General features: G+C 35.0%; 1 protein-coding gene across 1 annotated transcript; it reads right to left on the bottom strand.

Moving 5' to 3' along the window:
- Positions 1-5942: 5942 nt before the first annotated feature.
- Positions 5943-7876, bottom strand: GK2 (glycerol kinase 2). Its single transcript, XM_025385667.1, has one exon. The coding sequence runs from the start codon at positions 7788-7790 to the stop codon at positions 6129-6131; it is 1662 nt and encodes a 553-aa protein (XP_025241452.1). The 5' UTR covers positions 7791-7876; the 3' UTR covers positions 5943-6128.
- Positions 7877-16209: the final 8333 nt, after the last annotated feature.

The raw sequence follows: 16209 nt of genomic DNA, 5'->3' as shown, positions 1-16209 counted from the left end.
ATCATGTTCCCCAGATGAATCATCTCCTAAATACTAATGCTATAACTTTTTGGATTGTGAAGATGATTTTCTTGTTATTTCCCTTAATGTTAATTGTAAAACTGAGCTAATGGTAAATATCCATGACCTATTTGAAAGAGAATGTGGAAGAAATGATCAGTTGATTCAGTGAAGTGAGGCCAAACTTTTTCTCAGAGGAGAGAAAGTGAACAGAGAGAGAGAGAGACAGAGAGAGAGACAGAGAGAGAGAGAGAGAGAGATAGAGAGAACACCTAATTAAAGTTTCCTTCCCAGGGTGTCTATTCATGCCCTGCTCTGGTCACATTGCTGAGGCCACACAAAGGTGGAAACAGGGAGGTGCAATTAAGCATATTGTCTACTTCTGTTTAGAGAAAAATCTAAACAAAATAGAGTTACCATTATTTGCAGTTACTAGAACATTTTTGTCCTGGTTTTGCTCAACTCTCTTTCAAAGCTACTGGTATAGACAGTATAGTGTTTCCTTACTATTTTTGGCGTTATATTTTCCAAACTTTACTTTCCTATGACACTTGAAAAACATATTCTAATAACTGAATATAAGAAAGATTTGTTGTGTTTTTTTAACAGTAAACTGAATTTCATATATAGTTTAATACGAAATTAACAATACAGTCTTACCACTGTAAGATTGTATTTTTCTGATTTTTTTCCCACCAAAGGTCAAGGCCTTCTCATTTCTCTTGTTTTCTTTTCTGAAATAAATCGTTTTGTTGAGGGCTGATATGATAATGAAGTATAATGTATGCTAAACACATAGAGAACAAGGATCACATGCAATTTCTCCAAGGCTCAAATAAATTGAGCTTTAAAGGCTGTTGATGGAAACGATGGGGGCTATTTAAATATTAAGTTTATTAAGTTTATTCATTTTGTATTGATTGAAACAATCAGAATATAGACAGACTATAGAGCTGTCATTTCATTGGGAGGTTAAAGTAGGTGACTTACTGAGATGGTATTGTATTTATTTTAGACTTTGCTGGAAGATTACCCTAGGGGATCTTATTAGTTCACAAGATTTAAAAAAAGGCATGAAAGCAAATTTTCCATATACAGCCGTCATACAGTTGGTATATAATTTCCCACCAAAATAAGGATTGTATAATGTAACATTTAGACTCATGCATTGAGAACGAGGGTTTACTATGATTGAAACAATAGGTTCCTTGGTAGATTATGAATATTAATATCAAAATGATAATATAAGCACCAGAAATCATGCACAAACAGATAGCAATTCAGATTCTGAGTAGGGTGGGGAGGGGGAGATGCTTATCTCTCTCAGTGCACTGTATATGGTTTCCATTCCCAGAACTCAGTTAGAAATGATCTAGCTGTTTAGTGCTGCTTCTACATTGATATCACATGAGGTGTTTTTAATTAGATTCAATAATACATCTGACTTCTCTTCAGATACCTTAACATTTCTTTCCCTTCCTCGCCTAGTTTCTCTTTTCTTCTTCTCTCTCTCTCTTTCTCTTTCTGTCCCCCAACTTTTTCTCTCTCTGACTCTTCTTTCTTACTGGCCTCCTCCCCTCCCAGCCACAACTTAAATTTATAAAATGGCTTCTTGGAAAATAGCATCGGAATTAGATGCTTTTGTTTCTTCTGGTTAGTGTTCCAGTTCATGCCCTCTCACTTGCACATATGCCTGACATTAAATGATGACCTGCTGTTTCATAACATGCATGCAGTGAGACCCCATCATCATAATTTCACCATGTAGTTCTGCTTAGTGGCAATATAGAGAAATTATTAATTAGATAATTTTATAATAAAATATACAGAAGCTCCTTTATAGCCTTGGGGTAAAGTATTATAATTTACCAATCTCCTATGAGTTAAGAAAATGAGACTTTTAAAGGTAAAGATACCTAAAAAAGGTAAGCTGATAAGCACAGGAAAGTGCATATGGAAGGAGTGAGAGTGAGATGTTGAGTTTGAGGACTTTTATTTCTGATTTTCTTATGATATCTTTGTTTGTAACTCTTCATAAGGTCATTTGGAATAGGTCCCAGATGGAAAATTATGACCAGATAAATGAAATGAGAAATTAATTTGTTTTAAATGATACTAGACATTATCATGTACTTCTCCAGCCTAATCACACAAATGACTTCAAATAGAGCTCACAGAACTGCTAGAGAGGAACTGGTACACCCCATGCTAGCTCACTGCAGACTCAGTGAGGATACATCAGTATGCATAATAAAGAGCAGAGATTAAGCTACTTGAATAAACTTTGGCTATATTCCTTCAGAGTCTGGATATAATTTTCTCCTTTAAAAAATAGTTTTACTGAGGTATTAATGACTGCAAATATTTAAAGTGTTTGATTTGATTAATTTTGACATATGTATTTATCCTCCAAACCACTACAATAATTACTATAATAAATATATTTATCACCGCCTACATTTTGTTTGTGCCCATTTAAAATCACGCCTCCTAAGCCTTCCTGCCAATTTCTCATCACCCTTCTCCCAGTTCCCAGGCAGCCACTGATCTGCTGACACTGTACAATACTTTGAATTTTCTAGAATCTTCTAAGGACAGGATCATACTACACTCTTTTCTTCTGGCTTATTTCCTTTAATTATTTTGAAATTCAACTATGTTATAGTTTTTATCAATAGTTCATTCTTTTTATTGCTAAATAGTATCCCATTGTCTGCATATATCATAGTTTGTTTATCTTTTCACCTGTTGATGGCCATTTGAGTTGTATACAGCTTTTGGCCATAACAAGTCCTGTGAACAAGTATTTGTATGGACATATGTTCTCATTCTCTTGGGTAAATACCTAGGATCATATGTATATTTAATTTTTGAAGAAATTCTCAAACTGTTTTCCAAAATGCTTATACTATTTTACATTTTCACAAGAAACATATGAAAGGCAAGTTCTTCTACATCTTTACTAGCATTTGGTAGAGTCACTCTTTTTTTGTTTGTTTTGTTTTTTAGGTATTCTGGTTACTGTGTAGTTTCTATCTCATGTAGTTTTTCTTTTTTAGTTTGTTAATCTGGTGAAGTACATTGATTTTTCTAATTACAGTGACTCGTTATCCTATTGTTACATTCCCTCAACTTGGTCATGATGTATTATTCTTTTCAAATATTGATAAACTAATTTTGCTAAAATTTTGTTTAGAATTTTTGCATCCATGTTTATGATAGATATTGGTTCACAGTTGTTTTTTCTTGTAACATCTTCTTTTCCTGGTGTTGGAACCAGGATAATGCTATAAACCTGGCCTCATAGAATGAGTTCCCTTCTTTACAGTCTTCTGGAAAAATTTGTGTAGAATGGACATTATGTCTTCCTTATAAGTGTGAAAGAAGCCATTTGAGCTTGAGGTGTTTTTTTTTGTAAGAGGGGTTTTCAGCTAGAAATTTAATATTTTTAAGAGATATAGAGCCATTCTGGTTACCTTATAAGTACCGCGCGCTAACCGATTGCACCACTGGAGCCACATCCATTCTGGTTATCTATATTTTCCTGAGTTTAAGAAGTTTGCATTTTCCAATGAATTTGTTCATCTTATCCAAGTCATCAAATTTACTGGCATAGAGTTTTCGTAATATTTCTATATTCTCATTTTACTATGCTTAATATCCTACAGGACCTGTAGTAGTAATGTCATTCTCATTCCTGATATTGATAATTTTTGTCTTCTCTCCTTTTGTTTTAGCGGAGGTTAAAAGTTTATCATATTCACACTCTGAAAGAACGAAGTTTTGGTTATATCAATTTTTCCATCTTGTGATTGTTTTCTATTTTCTGTATCTGTTTTGTATCTTCTTTAGAACTAATTGATTACTCTCATCTTTACTATTTCTCTACTTCTTCTATTTAGCTTGGGCTTAATTTATTACTCTGTTTTTAATTTCTTAAGGTAGAAGCAGAGGTTAGTGATTTAAGACCTTTTCTCCCTTCTAATACAGGCATTTAGTTCTATAAATTTCTTCTTAAGTACTGCTTTAACAATCTCTCATAAATTTTAATATGTTGTGCTTTCATTTCTACTCAGTTCCAGATACTTTCTATTTTCCCTCTTTACCTCTTTAATTATCAATATTTTAAAGTTTTTCATTTAGTTTTCAAATGTTTGGGGACTGTTCTAAAGATTTTTCTAGTGTCAATTTTTAATTCCAATGTGCTCAGACACCATACTTTGTTACAAATCTTTTTTAATTTTTTGAGGCTTGCTTTTTGGCTCTATATGGTCTATTTTGGTAAATGTTCACTGTGCACTTGAAAAGAATATGTATTCTCCTATTGTTGGGTGGCATTTTCCATAGATGTCAATGAAGTCAAGTTGTTTGATAGTATTGTTAAAATCCATATCTTAGTAAATTCTTAACTACTTTTTCTATCAAATATTGAGGAAGAGGTATTGAAATATCTTCCTGTAATTGCACAATTTTTTATTTTTTCTTTCAGTTCTATAAGATTTTATGTATTTTGAAGCTCCATCATGAGATGCATAAATATTTAGAATTGTTATGTCCTCTTGAATTTACCCCATTATCACCGCAAATGATCTTATCACTTTTAATGTTCTTTGCTTTGAAATTTACTTTCTGATATTTCTTTTTGATTGTTATTAACATAGTATATCCATTTTCTATCCTTTTACTTTTGACCTATTTTTTCCTTTATGTGTAAAGTATGTTTCTTGGAGGCAGTGTATATTTTGGTCTTGCTTTTTAAATCTAACAAGTTTCCTTTTTAATTGGGGTAATCAAATCATTTGCATTTAATGTGCTTGTTGGTATGGTTAGGGTTAAACATATTTTCCTACCTTTTCTTTGTTCCTCATCTGTCTTGTATCTTAGAATTAAATATTTTCTTAGTTCTAATGTATACTTTTAATTATAACATTTTGTTTTGTTATTTCAGGATTTATAGTATATACCTTTCATTATCACTATAACTTCAAGTGATATATCATTTCCCACACAGTATATGAGTCTCAAACTACTACACCTTCATTTATCCCCTTATTTGCTATTGTTTTCTTTTAGACATGCTGTAATTTCATACTATATTATTATTTTTGTTTGAACAGTCATTTGTTTTTTCCTACTTGAAAGCAATATTTGCTGAAATATTCCAGTGTTTTTTTCCCAGCATATATCCAGCTAATATATTAAAAGGGTAAGTTATAAGAAATACTGGTGTAATCATAATATACTTTTTGTAGCATAATAAAACATACATACATAAAACATGTAGCCTTTGTTGGTTTCTCCTGATAAATAATATGTATACACATTGCCCCAAAATGTATATAGCTGTTTACCTTAAAGTATTTAGGACCATCCATGTTATAATCTACTGACTACAGTGTACTTTTAACTTATAGATGAGCTACTCTATATGATACAGATGATATAAAAAAGGTAAATAGTGTCCCTGTCCCTCTAGGATTCACACAATAATTCAGTAAAATGGTAATTAGTGAGACCATGTAAATTGTCTGACAAATTTCAATCTGAAAAATATTTTTCAGGAAAATATCTAAAATATGAAAATACTAAATTTCTATTGTAGGAATTTAGCAAATATTTCCCTTAAACATTCAGTGAAGATGTAGTTTCTCTAATATGTAGAAAAGAGGATTTGTAGCCTATTAAAAACAGGAATAACAATGACAAAAAGTCCCTTAATTTTAGCAGATTAATTACAGCTCTTAATCAAGTGTGTGTAACACAAAGAACCAAATCTGGGTCCATAAGTGTTAGAGGATAGTTGATAAAAAGATTCCATGAATACAATCTTAATAGCCTATATTTTAGAAAGAATGGGGCAGAATGTTATGGCAATCGAGGGGGTCAGCCTTCAAGATGGCTGGCCCAACCCTGTCGATGTTAAAAAACACACCCAATATTTCTACAGTGCTCTTCTAACATATTTTCTTTATTTCAGGTCACAAGTCCAGGGTTTTCATGGGTCATGTAGCAAGTGGTTTATAAACAAAATCAGAGTCTATAATAGTGTCATTATATTAAGAGGCAGAACTGCTGTATGCTTTCATTATGTAAAATGTTTACACCTTGGGACTCCCTGGCTGGTATTATTATGGCATACCTGAGATATATCTTGCTCCAATTAGCATTACCATGCTACTCACTATAAAAAATCCCAAAGGCATACTAGAGAAGATAGAAGGATCACCACTTTCAGGAGACTGACTGGTAACCCAACCCATTGACTTCATTACGGCTTTCTTCCATGTGGCATAACGAATTTCACTTTCTGTGGCCTGGATCTGTGGTTCAAATCGTTCCATCCTGAGAACCGACAAAGCCTGGGGTTCAAGGCTCCAAACGCTTACTCCCTCTGCAGCTCCTGCTGCCATGGCAGCTCCTAGTGCAGTTGTTTCAGGCATAAAGGGTTTTATTACTGGAATATGCAGAATATCTGCTTGTAGTTGCATAAGAACTTTGTTGTCGGTCATTCCTCCATCTACCTGCAAATGACGAAGTGGAATTCCACAGTCACGGTTCATGGCTTCCAAAATCTCTCGGGTTTGGAAACAAACAGCTTCTAATGCAGCAAAAGCAATATGACATTTATTGGTAAACTGAGTAAGACCACAGAGTATTCCTCTTGCACTGGGTTCCCAATAAGGTGCATATAACCCTGAAAAGGCTGGGACAAAGTAACAGCCATAAGAAGTTCCTACTTCTTTAGCAAGTTTTTCAATGTCTCCTGAGGTCTCTATAATTCCAAGATTGTCTCTTAGCCAACGAATAACAGCACCCGCTATAGCAACAGAACCTTCCAGTGCATAATATGCTGGCTTCTCTTTGCCTAATTTGTAAGCTATTGTGGTCAGAAGGCCATGTTCAGAAAACACACATTTACGACCTGTATTACATAGTAAGAAGCAACCTGTTCCATAGGTGTTTTTGGCTTGTCCTTCCTGGAAGCACATTTGTCCTACTAATGCAGCACACTGGTCCCCCAAACACCCAGATATTGGCACACCTTCCAGGGCCCCAGTTTTAATTAGGCCATAGATCTCAGAAGAACTGAAGACATTTGGAAGAAGGTCCATTGGAATTTCAAAAAAGTCACAGAGCTCTTTATCCCATTCCAAAGAATGGATATTAAAAAGCATTGTCCTGCTTGCATTTGTTACATCTGTACAATGCACACCTCCATTAACTCCTCCTGTCAAACTCCAGATAAGCCATGAATCAATGGTACCAAAAAGAGCTCTACCTTCTTCAACAGCCTTTTGGACATGTCTCACATTGTCAAGCATCCAACGAAGTTTTACTGCACTGAAGTAAGTGCTAAGTGGAAGGCCTGTCTTAGACTTGACGAAGTTACTATTTCCTGGAATTTTTTTACTAAGCTCCTCAACAGTAGTCTGGGTTCTTAGATCAAGCCACACCACAGCGTTGTAGAGAGGCTCTCCAGTTAACTTGTCCCAGATTACAGTGGTTTCCCTCTGATTGCTGATACCAACAGCTTTTATGTTGGATATATCAACATTCATTTCGTCAAGTTTCTCACACGTTCTCGCTATACACTCATAGACAGACTGAAGAATTTCCTTAGGGTCTTGTTCCACCCATCCTTCTTTTGGGAACTCTTGTGTTAATTCCACTTTATGATGACTAAGTAGTTCCGCTGTTTTTGAACTGAAAACCAGAAAGCGAGTGGAGTTGGTGCCCTGGACCACCGCTCCCACCAACGGCCCCACAGCTGCTGTCTTCGGGTCTGCCATGACACCAGTAGGTCGGCCCAGCACTCTGGGACCGTTTCCCAGACGACGGTGGTGTTGGGGGCAGGGAGCGCAGCCAGTCAGGAACACAAGGCGCAGGCGCAAAGCAACCTTTGCCCTTTATCTGGCGCGGCGCCTTCTCACCCCACCCCTACAGCCCAGCCTCACACCCAGCCACTCAGTTGTCTTCTAAGATTCAAGTTTTTTTGTTTTGTTTTGTTTTTTAATCATATATTTATCCATGTAATTACAGTCACCAGTGTCCATTCTTTTGTGTGGATCTATATCTATACGTTATCATTTTCCTTTTTAGTAGTGCAGGTCTGTTGGAGATGAATTCTTCCAAATTTGAACATCTGAAATATATTTCATAGTAATACTCAAAGGTATTTTCTCTGGGTATAGAATTCTATTTGACATATTTTTTCTTTATAAGTTTCAGAACCTCGGAGCTGTTGTTCTACCGTCTTCTCTCTTGCTGTTTCTGTTGGGAACTTTGCTGTTATTTTTAACATGTCTATTTTTCTCTATCTTTAGGGTTTTTCTCTTTGTCAGTGATTTTGCTCAGTTTTCATGAAGTGTCTAGGAATAGTTTTCTTATGTTCTTTGCTTGGGGTTTACTGAGCTACTTGAATCTGTAGGTTTACAGGTTTCATCGACTTTGGAAAGCTTTGGGCCCATTATTTCTTCAAATGTGTTTGATTCTGTCTCTTCTGTCCCTTAGGGACTCCACTGATGCCCTACTTGTTATAATTACCTTTTCTCCTTGTGCTTGATTTCAGATAGTTTCTGTTGCTATCTCTTCAAGTTCACTAATCTTTTCTTCTCCAATGTCTACTCTGCTATTAATTCATCCAGTAAATTTTTCACCTCACATATTGCAGTGTTCATCACTAGAAGCTCAATTTGGGTTTTTAAATATCTACTTAACTTTCTGAACACATGGAATACAGTTAGAATAACTTTTAATTTCATTTTCTGCAATTCTAACCTCTGTGTCAGTTCTGGTTCAATTTTGATTAATTGCTTATCTCCTTATTATGGCTTGTATTTACTGTTTCTTTGCATGCCTGATGAGTTTTAATTAGATGCCAAACATTGTGAATTTTACCTGACTGGGTGCTTGATATTTTTGTAGTCCTATAAATGGTCTTGATTTTTGTTTTGGGATACAGATAAATTACTTGGAAACAGTTCAATTCTTTTGCATCTGTTTCTTAGATGGCGCAAGGACAGTATTCAGTCTGGGGCTAATTATTCCTCTTTACTGTAAATATATCTTTCTATGTATGCTACCCAACACCCCTGACAAATGAGACTGTTTGGAACAGTAATTCCTCCCGGCCCTGAGTGACCACTGGATACTGTTATCTCTAGTCTTTCCAGCTGCATCTTTCCTTAGCCTCAGTAGTTTTCTCATACACATGCACTGATCAATACCCAACTAAGTACTCACTGGGGACCCTCTAAAGCTCTCTGGAGTTCTCTCTCTGTGCAACTCTTTTTTCTCCAGTGCTATGCCTGGCAGAGTCTAGCTTCATTGGTTTCTCTAGGCTCTCAGCTTAATCTCCTCGCCATAGGTTTCTACTGAGTTTCAACTGGGTTCCCTGTCTCTGTGCTGTGGCTTCAAAACTCTCTCAAGAAACTAAGCTGGGGAAATCATAGTAGTCATGTCATTTGTTTCTCACCTCTTAGAAATTACTGCCTTTCACGACACTGCACTCCAACCTGGGCCACAGAGCAAGACTCCATTCCAAAAAAAAAGAAAAAATTTATGAAACACCTTTAAGAAACTGGCTGAGGAAATCTAAGATAAATACCAACAATCCTTTAGGAATCTGAAGAAGCCCCTTCATAATGGGGATAATGGCACCAAAAATATCACTAAGTAGTCAGTAAAGATGAAACAAAAAATAAACGATGGAGAGCCAAAAGAAACTACAAGTGGAGATGTATTACCAATTTGGGTGATTCTTTTAAAATGAGAGCATGATGGCCTGCATATAATATTCACAGTACATATCCATAGGGACTAAACTGTAATAACCACATAAAGCGATAGTTCTCTGATAAAGACTCTTGAAGTCCCCAAGATCCTGTCTTTTCTAACTACATATTTTTGTGAAGCAAAATTTCTTCACATACTTCAACCCAAACAACAAATCGCAACAGATGAATGAAGAAGCAGACATGAGAACCCAGTGATCTTCAAGTAAACATTTTAAAGACATTTTCAGAAATGTAAAACAATGCTACTCTTCTCATAAATTTATTTGTGTTGGATAATAAGTTTTTTTTCGTTAAAATATTATTTGTATGAGCTAAAAAAAATTTTAAAAAATTAAAAAAAAGAAATTACTGCCTTTCATTCCCTGATATCCAACATTTTGTGAACTGTTGCTGTATATTTTGCACATTATGTGAACTATTTCATCTATTTTTTCCATTTTTGATGGTTTAGATGAAAAGGTAAATCCAAATCCTTTTTACTACATCTTGGACAGAGTGGAATTCCACTAAATGGAAACTTAAATTTTCAGATTAACTGTAAAGTTGGTGAATAAAGATTTATTTAATCACTAATTAAAATATATTGAATATGCAGCCAATGAATGGCAATTTTCTGTATTAGGGCATAGGCTACATTTCTGAATTAGCTCAAGGATAAGGCCCATTTGTCTTTAGTAAAACCAAATAGAACAAGGTAGAAAATAACATGAAAATTAACTGTGATATTATTTCACTATTTTAACTGGGTCAAGTTTTTTATTTAAGTAAAAACCCTTCAGGAAATAATACAAAGTCTGAGAAAGACAGAACATCCAGACTTAGTTTGCAAAGTAAGGTATAGAAATCATTAAAAACTGGATCAGATTTTCCTGGTTGTGTCTTTGTTTTTAAAATTCTATCAAAGCTTTTCCAAGCAAAATTTTAGAGGCAACATTTACACATATGCCAGTTAACCATAATGTGTCTGCATTTTCATGGAACAAATTTGTATTTGCATTGTTTTAACATTTTTCTCTCCAGGTATTTGGCAAGAGTAAACATTGTGTATACAGATTAATGTACGTAATAAAAAAATTTGACCCAAAGCTTCTTTTCTACATCCCCTCTCACCGGCCACACCAATATTTACAAACAAATGTTCTAATTCCATTAGTTTATGAGTCTGGGAATATTTTAAGTATTTTGTCTTTAATACAAATACCTTATTTATAAAATCATCAGTTCTGCTTCTAAAGAACTGGCTTATATAGTAGTTTCACTGATAATAAATTGTAGCCGCTAAATAATCAGATAATAAGTATCTCAATTTAGTTTAGAAAGTTTACCAATTGAAATAACTTCCTTAGAGTAATTGCAAACTACTGATGGGTTTAACCAAGGCTGATAAACAGTATTTTAAACAAACAAATGAAAACTAGGGAGCTTAAATGAAGGCCACTGTCTTCTTTATTTCAAAAACAAAACAAAACAAAACAAAATCAACTAAACAAAAGTTTTTGGTGGTCTATAATAGCTTCTTTATATCCTAATGTAGGATTTAAGCACTTCTGAAATATTTGGTGGCACTACCTTATTTGTGAAGGCATTCAATTTTACAAGCAAATTGTTATTTCATTTGTATTAAATTCCACAAAATCATAAATGCTTTAATGGTGAACATACTATTCAGAACAGTCCAAACAACGACAAAAAATATATCAGGAGATTTTCTTCAAAAAGTCTTTTATTATGGGGTTGTTAAACACTAGAGTTGTTAACATAGTTGACTTTGTATATTATTCATTTACCTTTAAGGCTACTCGTCTAAAGTGTAGCTACTTAGTATTGAAGGTTTTAAATAATATTCACATTGTAACATTTAAAATTTGCTAATTCAGTCAGTAACATGGTGAATATGTTTTAAGAGTTGCTATCTATGGATTTCATTATAAGCCTTGAGATAGTGGTGCATCAAACATTCTTACCGCCCTTGTTATAACCTTTAAGAACAGTACCAGCTAAATGTACTTATCTTAATGACGTAGTTTCCTGTGCATGTTTTAGAGAGCCATTTGTTTAATTATTTTTTTCCTGTTAAGCACACTAAATTGTAAGTTCAAAGAAGTCAGGGACCTTGGTTATTTTATTCAATCCTGTATTTTCAGCACTTACACCCAAAGCAGGAACTCAAAAAGTATTTGCTGAATGGATTAATGAGTACCACTAAATATGGCTCTCACTTTATTAAGCAATCATCATAAAGTCAAGATAAATTTAATTTTGCTTGCCGGATAGGCTATTGGTTATTCATTTTTCTTTTTCCTTTTTTCTTTTTTCTTTTCTTTTCTTTTTTTTTTTTTTTTTTTTTTGAGACAGCTCTGTCACCCAGGCTGGAGTGCAGTGGCACAATCTCAGCTCGTTGCAACTTCCACCTCCAGGATTCAAGCAGTTCTCCTGCCTTAGCCTCTGGAGTAGCTAGGATTACAGGGGCCTGCCACCATGCCTGGCTACTTTTTGTATTTTAAGTAGAGACGGGTTTTCACCATGTTGGCCAGACTCGTTTTGAACTCCTGACCTTAAGTGATCTGCCCGCCTCAGCCTCCCAAAGTTCTGGGATTATAGGCATGAGTCACCACACCAGGCCTCATTTTCAATCTGATATAATAAGATGGATTGATGAAGAGATAGAGGATTGGAAAGATAGAAAGATATGATAAAAGTAGTATGATAAAATTATATAATATATGTGTAGACACAATGTTGGTAAAAGTTTTTTCAACTTTCCATATGTTTTCAAATTTTCATAATAAAATATTAGGAAAGTGTGATGTAAATAAAAGCTAATCAAGCTGCAAAACAGTGCAAAGAGGCTTATTTCATACAGGCTCTTTTATTTGGAGGGACAGTTGAGTGAACGGAATAAAATGTCACTATTATGTTTACATCAATTTGAGAGACTCTGTGGCAGAATAATCTAGTTATAGTTGTTCATTCCAAGAAAATCATTAATTATGCATGATTTTTATTAAGATAGTTATACTTTTATTGTAAGCATTTTCTTCTGCTTTTTATAAACTTTTTAAATTCTAGGAAACAGCTGCCTGTTTAATGCCTTGGCTCTTAGAAAGAAATTGCAGACATCTAAGAATGCTGCTACTCTTTTCAATCTCAAGAGTGGAATCAGTGGAAAGTTTAGATTTCACCAAATTTGGGCTTATCTTAGTGTTAAATTTGAGAGCATGTAACCTGATGGTAAGAGCATTCATTTATATAGTTTGTGGCTAGCAACTTTGACTTTTTTAAACCGTGTCATAACCAATGCATCATCACAGTTGGTAATCTTCAAAACACTGATGCATTTTTCTACATGCTGTTCCCAAATGTGCTGGACCAGCTGTTGAGAGCCATGCCATCCAATTGCCTGGAAGACCTCTTCTTGGACCACAAATCACCTAACGTACTATCCCTCTTTGTTCTAATGAAGAAAGGAAAAATTAAAGCAAGCTACCGTGGTTTATTACTCATGTTTTCTCTGTTATGCATGGGCCGTGGGAGCCACTGCATTCACATTAGGAGCCCTTGGCATTTTAGGTAAGCATTACATGACAGACAAGCCAATGAGTTTAATATTCACGGATCTGGAAGTGATTTTATGAATATTTGAATCTTGAAATGTTTTATTGATTTTGTGTGTGTGTGTGTGTGTGTGTGTTCTTTGTCATTTTCTCAGTGAAAATTGCCCTGACACTGATCTCAATGTTAATGTATTCCTGCTTACATTTGACTTTGGAATATGTTACAGCTAATTATCATTACACAGGATGAAAGATCAGAGCCCTGAGTGAGGTGCTTGGGTTTAGGAACAAAGGGAGACCAATTCAGCATCTTGGCTCTAGGCCCAATAATTGTAATCAAACATCTTGAAACTGATGGGATCTTTGCATTTATTTTTCATTTTTAAATTTTTTTTTGTTTTCTTCCCTCACTTTTTGAAAGAAGGTGGGAAAAGGGGGCTAAGGGTTTGAAGGGGCTGAAATTTCCCCTTGAACATGATGTCAATATGTTGGCATGTCTCCTTTTATTAAGACGCCATCCAACTGATAACAAGTCCTGCTGTGTTTTACCAACATAAAAAATTAGACTGGAGACCGAGGAGCGGCAGGTGGCTTTTGGCACCAAGAAATAATCACACTTGATGTGGAAAGTAAAGTAAAAGGAGCCATCTGTTCACTGCAGGAGGACGTGAAAAATCACATTAACATATTGTCACTAACATCATGAAATACACAGTTAATAATAAATTTAGTTATCATGGCAAGTTGCATTGGATACTTACTCTGAAAATGCAGAATGTGAAAGATGCTCATTCTTGCCCACCCCATCATTTTTTTTTTTTTTTTGAGAGAGAGAGAGAAAAAAAAAGCTTTAAACCTTTCCTCAGAATGTGTGTATGTGTGTATGTATATTGGAGATGGAGAGGGGAATGTGTATCATTTTCAAGGCACACTACGGTTCGTTGTTGCTAAGTGAGCAAAATAGACACTCCTGCAGATGGCAGGTGTCATTTCTTTCATTCCATCCACTTATTATCTACCGTGTAATTCTACGTCTTCTTACCTGGATGGAGAAGAAGAGATGTAGAAGAACAAAAGACTGTTCTGATCATGTCCCTTGCATGAGACCCAGAGCATGCAGATGCTCTGTGAAAAGCATGGGGGACAGAGTGTTGCCACATACAAGAATCAGTGACTGTGGCCTTTCCTTGAGCATTGCATTTGCCTTCAGTAAAGTGTTCCAGTGGAGTATTTTTCTAGTGGGTTTTCTGTGAAATGCCTGCACATGCTTTACAGAGCAAGTGTGTTAAGGCAATGTGATGGAAAGGTTTCCTTGCACTTCTTGTGTGTAATGTTTGCATATGCCAACAAAATGAATAAAAATCTACAGAGCATGGAGGTCAAACTGAATTGGGAAAATTGGGGTTATTGTCACTGGGTCATTATTAAAGCCATATTAAACATCTTTTGCTGTCAGAGTTTGTGCTCTCGTTTCTTATAGTCATTCCTTATGATCACTGCAAATTGTGACTCAAACCCACACTATTACTATTATTAATATTAAGATCTCATTCTATTTTATAAAATTACAGTTGTCACATAATAGAATCCTAATTAATAAGTTGACCAGTAGTTATTTCCTGAATATGGTTGTTGGTCTATATCCAGTCATTATCCCATTTGCTTGAGAGAAAAAATGTACATATAACAAATATTTATATATAATCATGAAAACTATATTAGAATGAGAATTAGAATTTTAGTTCCAGCTCTGACTCTAGCTTTATGATCTTTAGCAAGTCAAATCACGTCTCTGACTTTTTTTTTCAATGGTAAAATTTAGGTAACATCTAAAGAAACTCCTCTTCTTCTTAAAACCTAAAGTTTTTTTTAAATATTGTCTAATGAAACTTGATATTTATTTTAAGTTAATGAAAGAAAAATTGTGTTCAAGGAGCAATCAAAATTATCATAACATTTTGATAGTGTTATTTAAGAAATGTTAATAACCCTGAAAGGTAATGTGTAAATTAGGGTTGCCAACTTTCATTCAGATAATGACTAGACAGGTGATGTCATTTTCAGAGAGACCTGCTGTATTGGGAGCAGGATGGTGCTAGGCTTTTCTTCTATTGCATATGCAATATTCTCTCACTAAAGGTGAATATTACCATGAAGTCCAGACCTAGGTATAGACTCTGTCACCTGAGTTACCAATGTGTCTCATTCTAGTCCTAGACAGTTTCCAAAATGTAGTCATGGGTGGAACAGAGACTTCTATTTTGTATTCGTTTCTAAGGAATGATAGAGTTCTGTTCTCTCAGTTAGATGATCTGGACACAATCCACTGTCTACTGATAAACAGCCACATGCTTGTTAATTTGTTCCAGTAGGCTTAAACCTTATGCTGACTTACCTTTTAGACATTCCTCCTTCTCCCCTATGTATATATTTTCCAAAGTAACTTCAGCTCATTTTCCTTCCTCTAATAAACCTTTCTTGAACCCTTAACTGTAGCTAAATCACCTTGCTATAGTTCCCTGTTGAACCTTGTTCTTCTGTTTTCTTACATTTGTTACATTTGAATTAATTGTTCAGAATATAAGCCCCACGAAGGCAGCTCCCTGTCTGTTTGTCTTGGCCACCCATTTTAACATCATGCTAGGCATATAGAACCGTTTAATAGGTATTACTTATTGATAGACAGTTGGATAGCCCAACCAACTTTCAGGGTTTATCAGGTTTTAGGGAAAACAGAACATATATTTGGCATTTGCATCACCATATAGCCATCCTGAAACTCTCAGGTGATCTTCAGGTGGCTGTTTCAGAGGTCACCATTCCTACTGGAAGCACAAATAAATCTAGACTCCGCTTTA

This window comes from Theropithecus gelada, chromosome 5 (assembly GCF_003255815.1).
Source record: "Theropithecus gelada isolate Dixy chromosome 5, Tgel_1.0, whole genome shotgun sequence".
Lineage (NCBI taxonomy): Eukaryota > Metazoa > Chordata > Mammalia > Primates > Cercopithecidae > Theropithecus > Theropithecus gelada.
The sequence above is the reverse complement of the archived record's forward strand: the minus strand, read 5'-3'. Positions and strand labels throughout refer to the sequence as shown.

What these genes read in the sequence shown, in the direction of transcription:
- GK2 (XM_025385667.1), bottom strand. Translation starts at nt 7,790, where the DNA reads ATGGCAGACCCGAAGACAGCAGCTGTGGGGCCGTTGGTGGGAGCGGTG.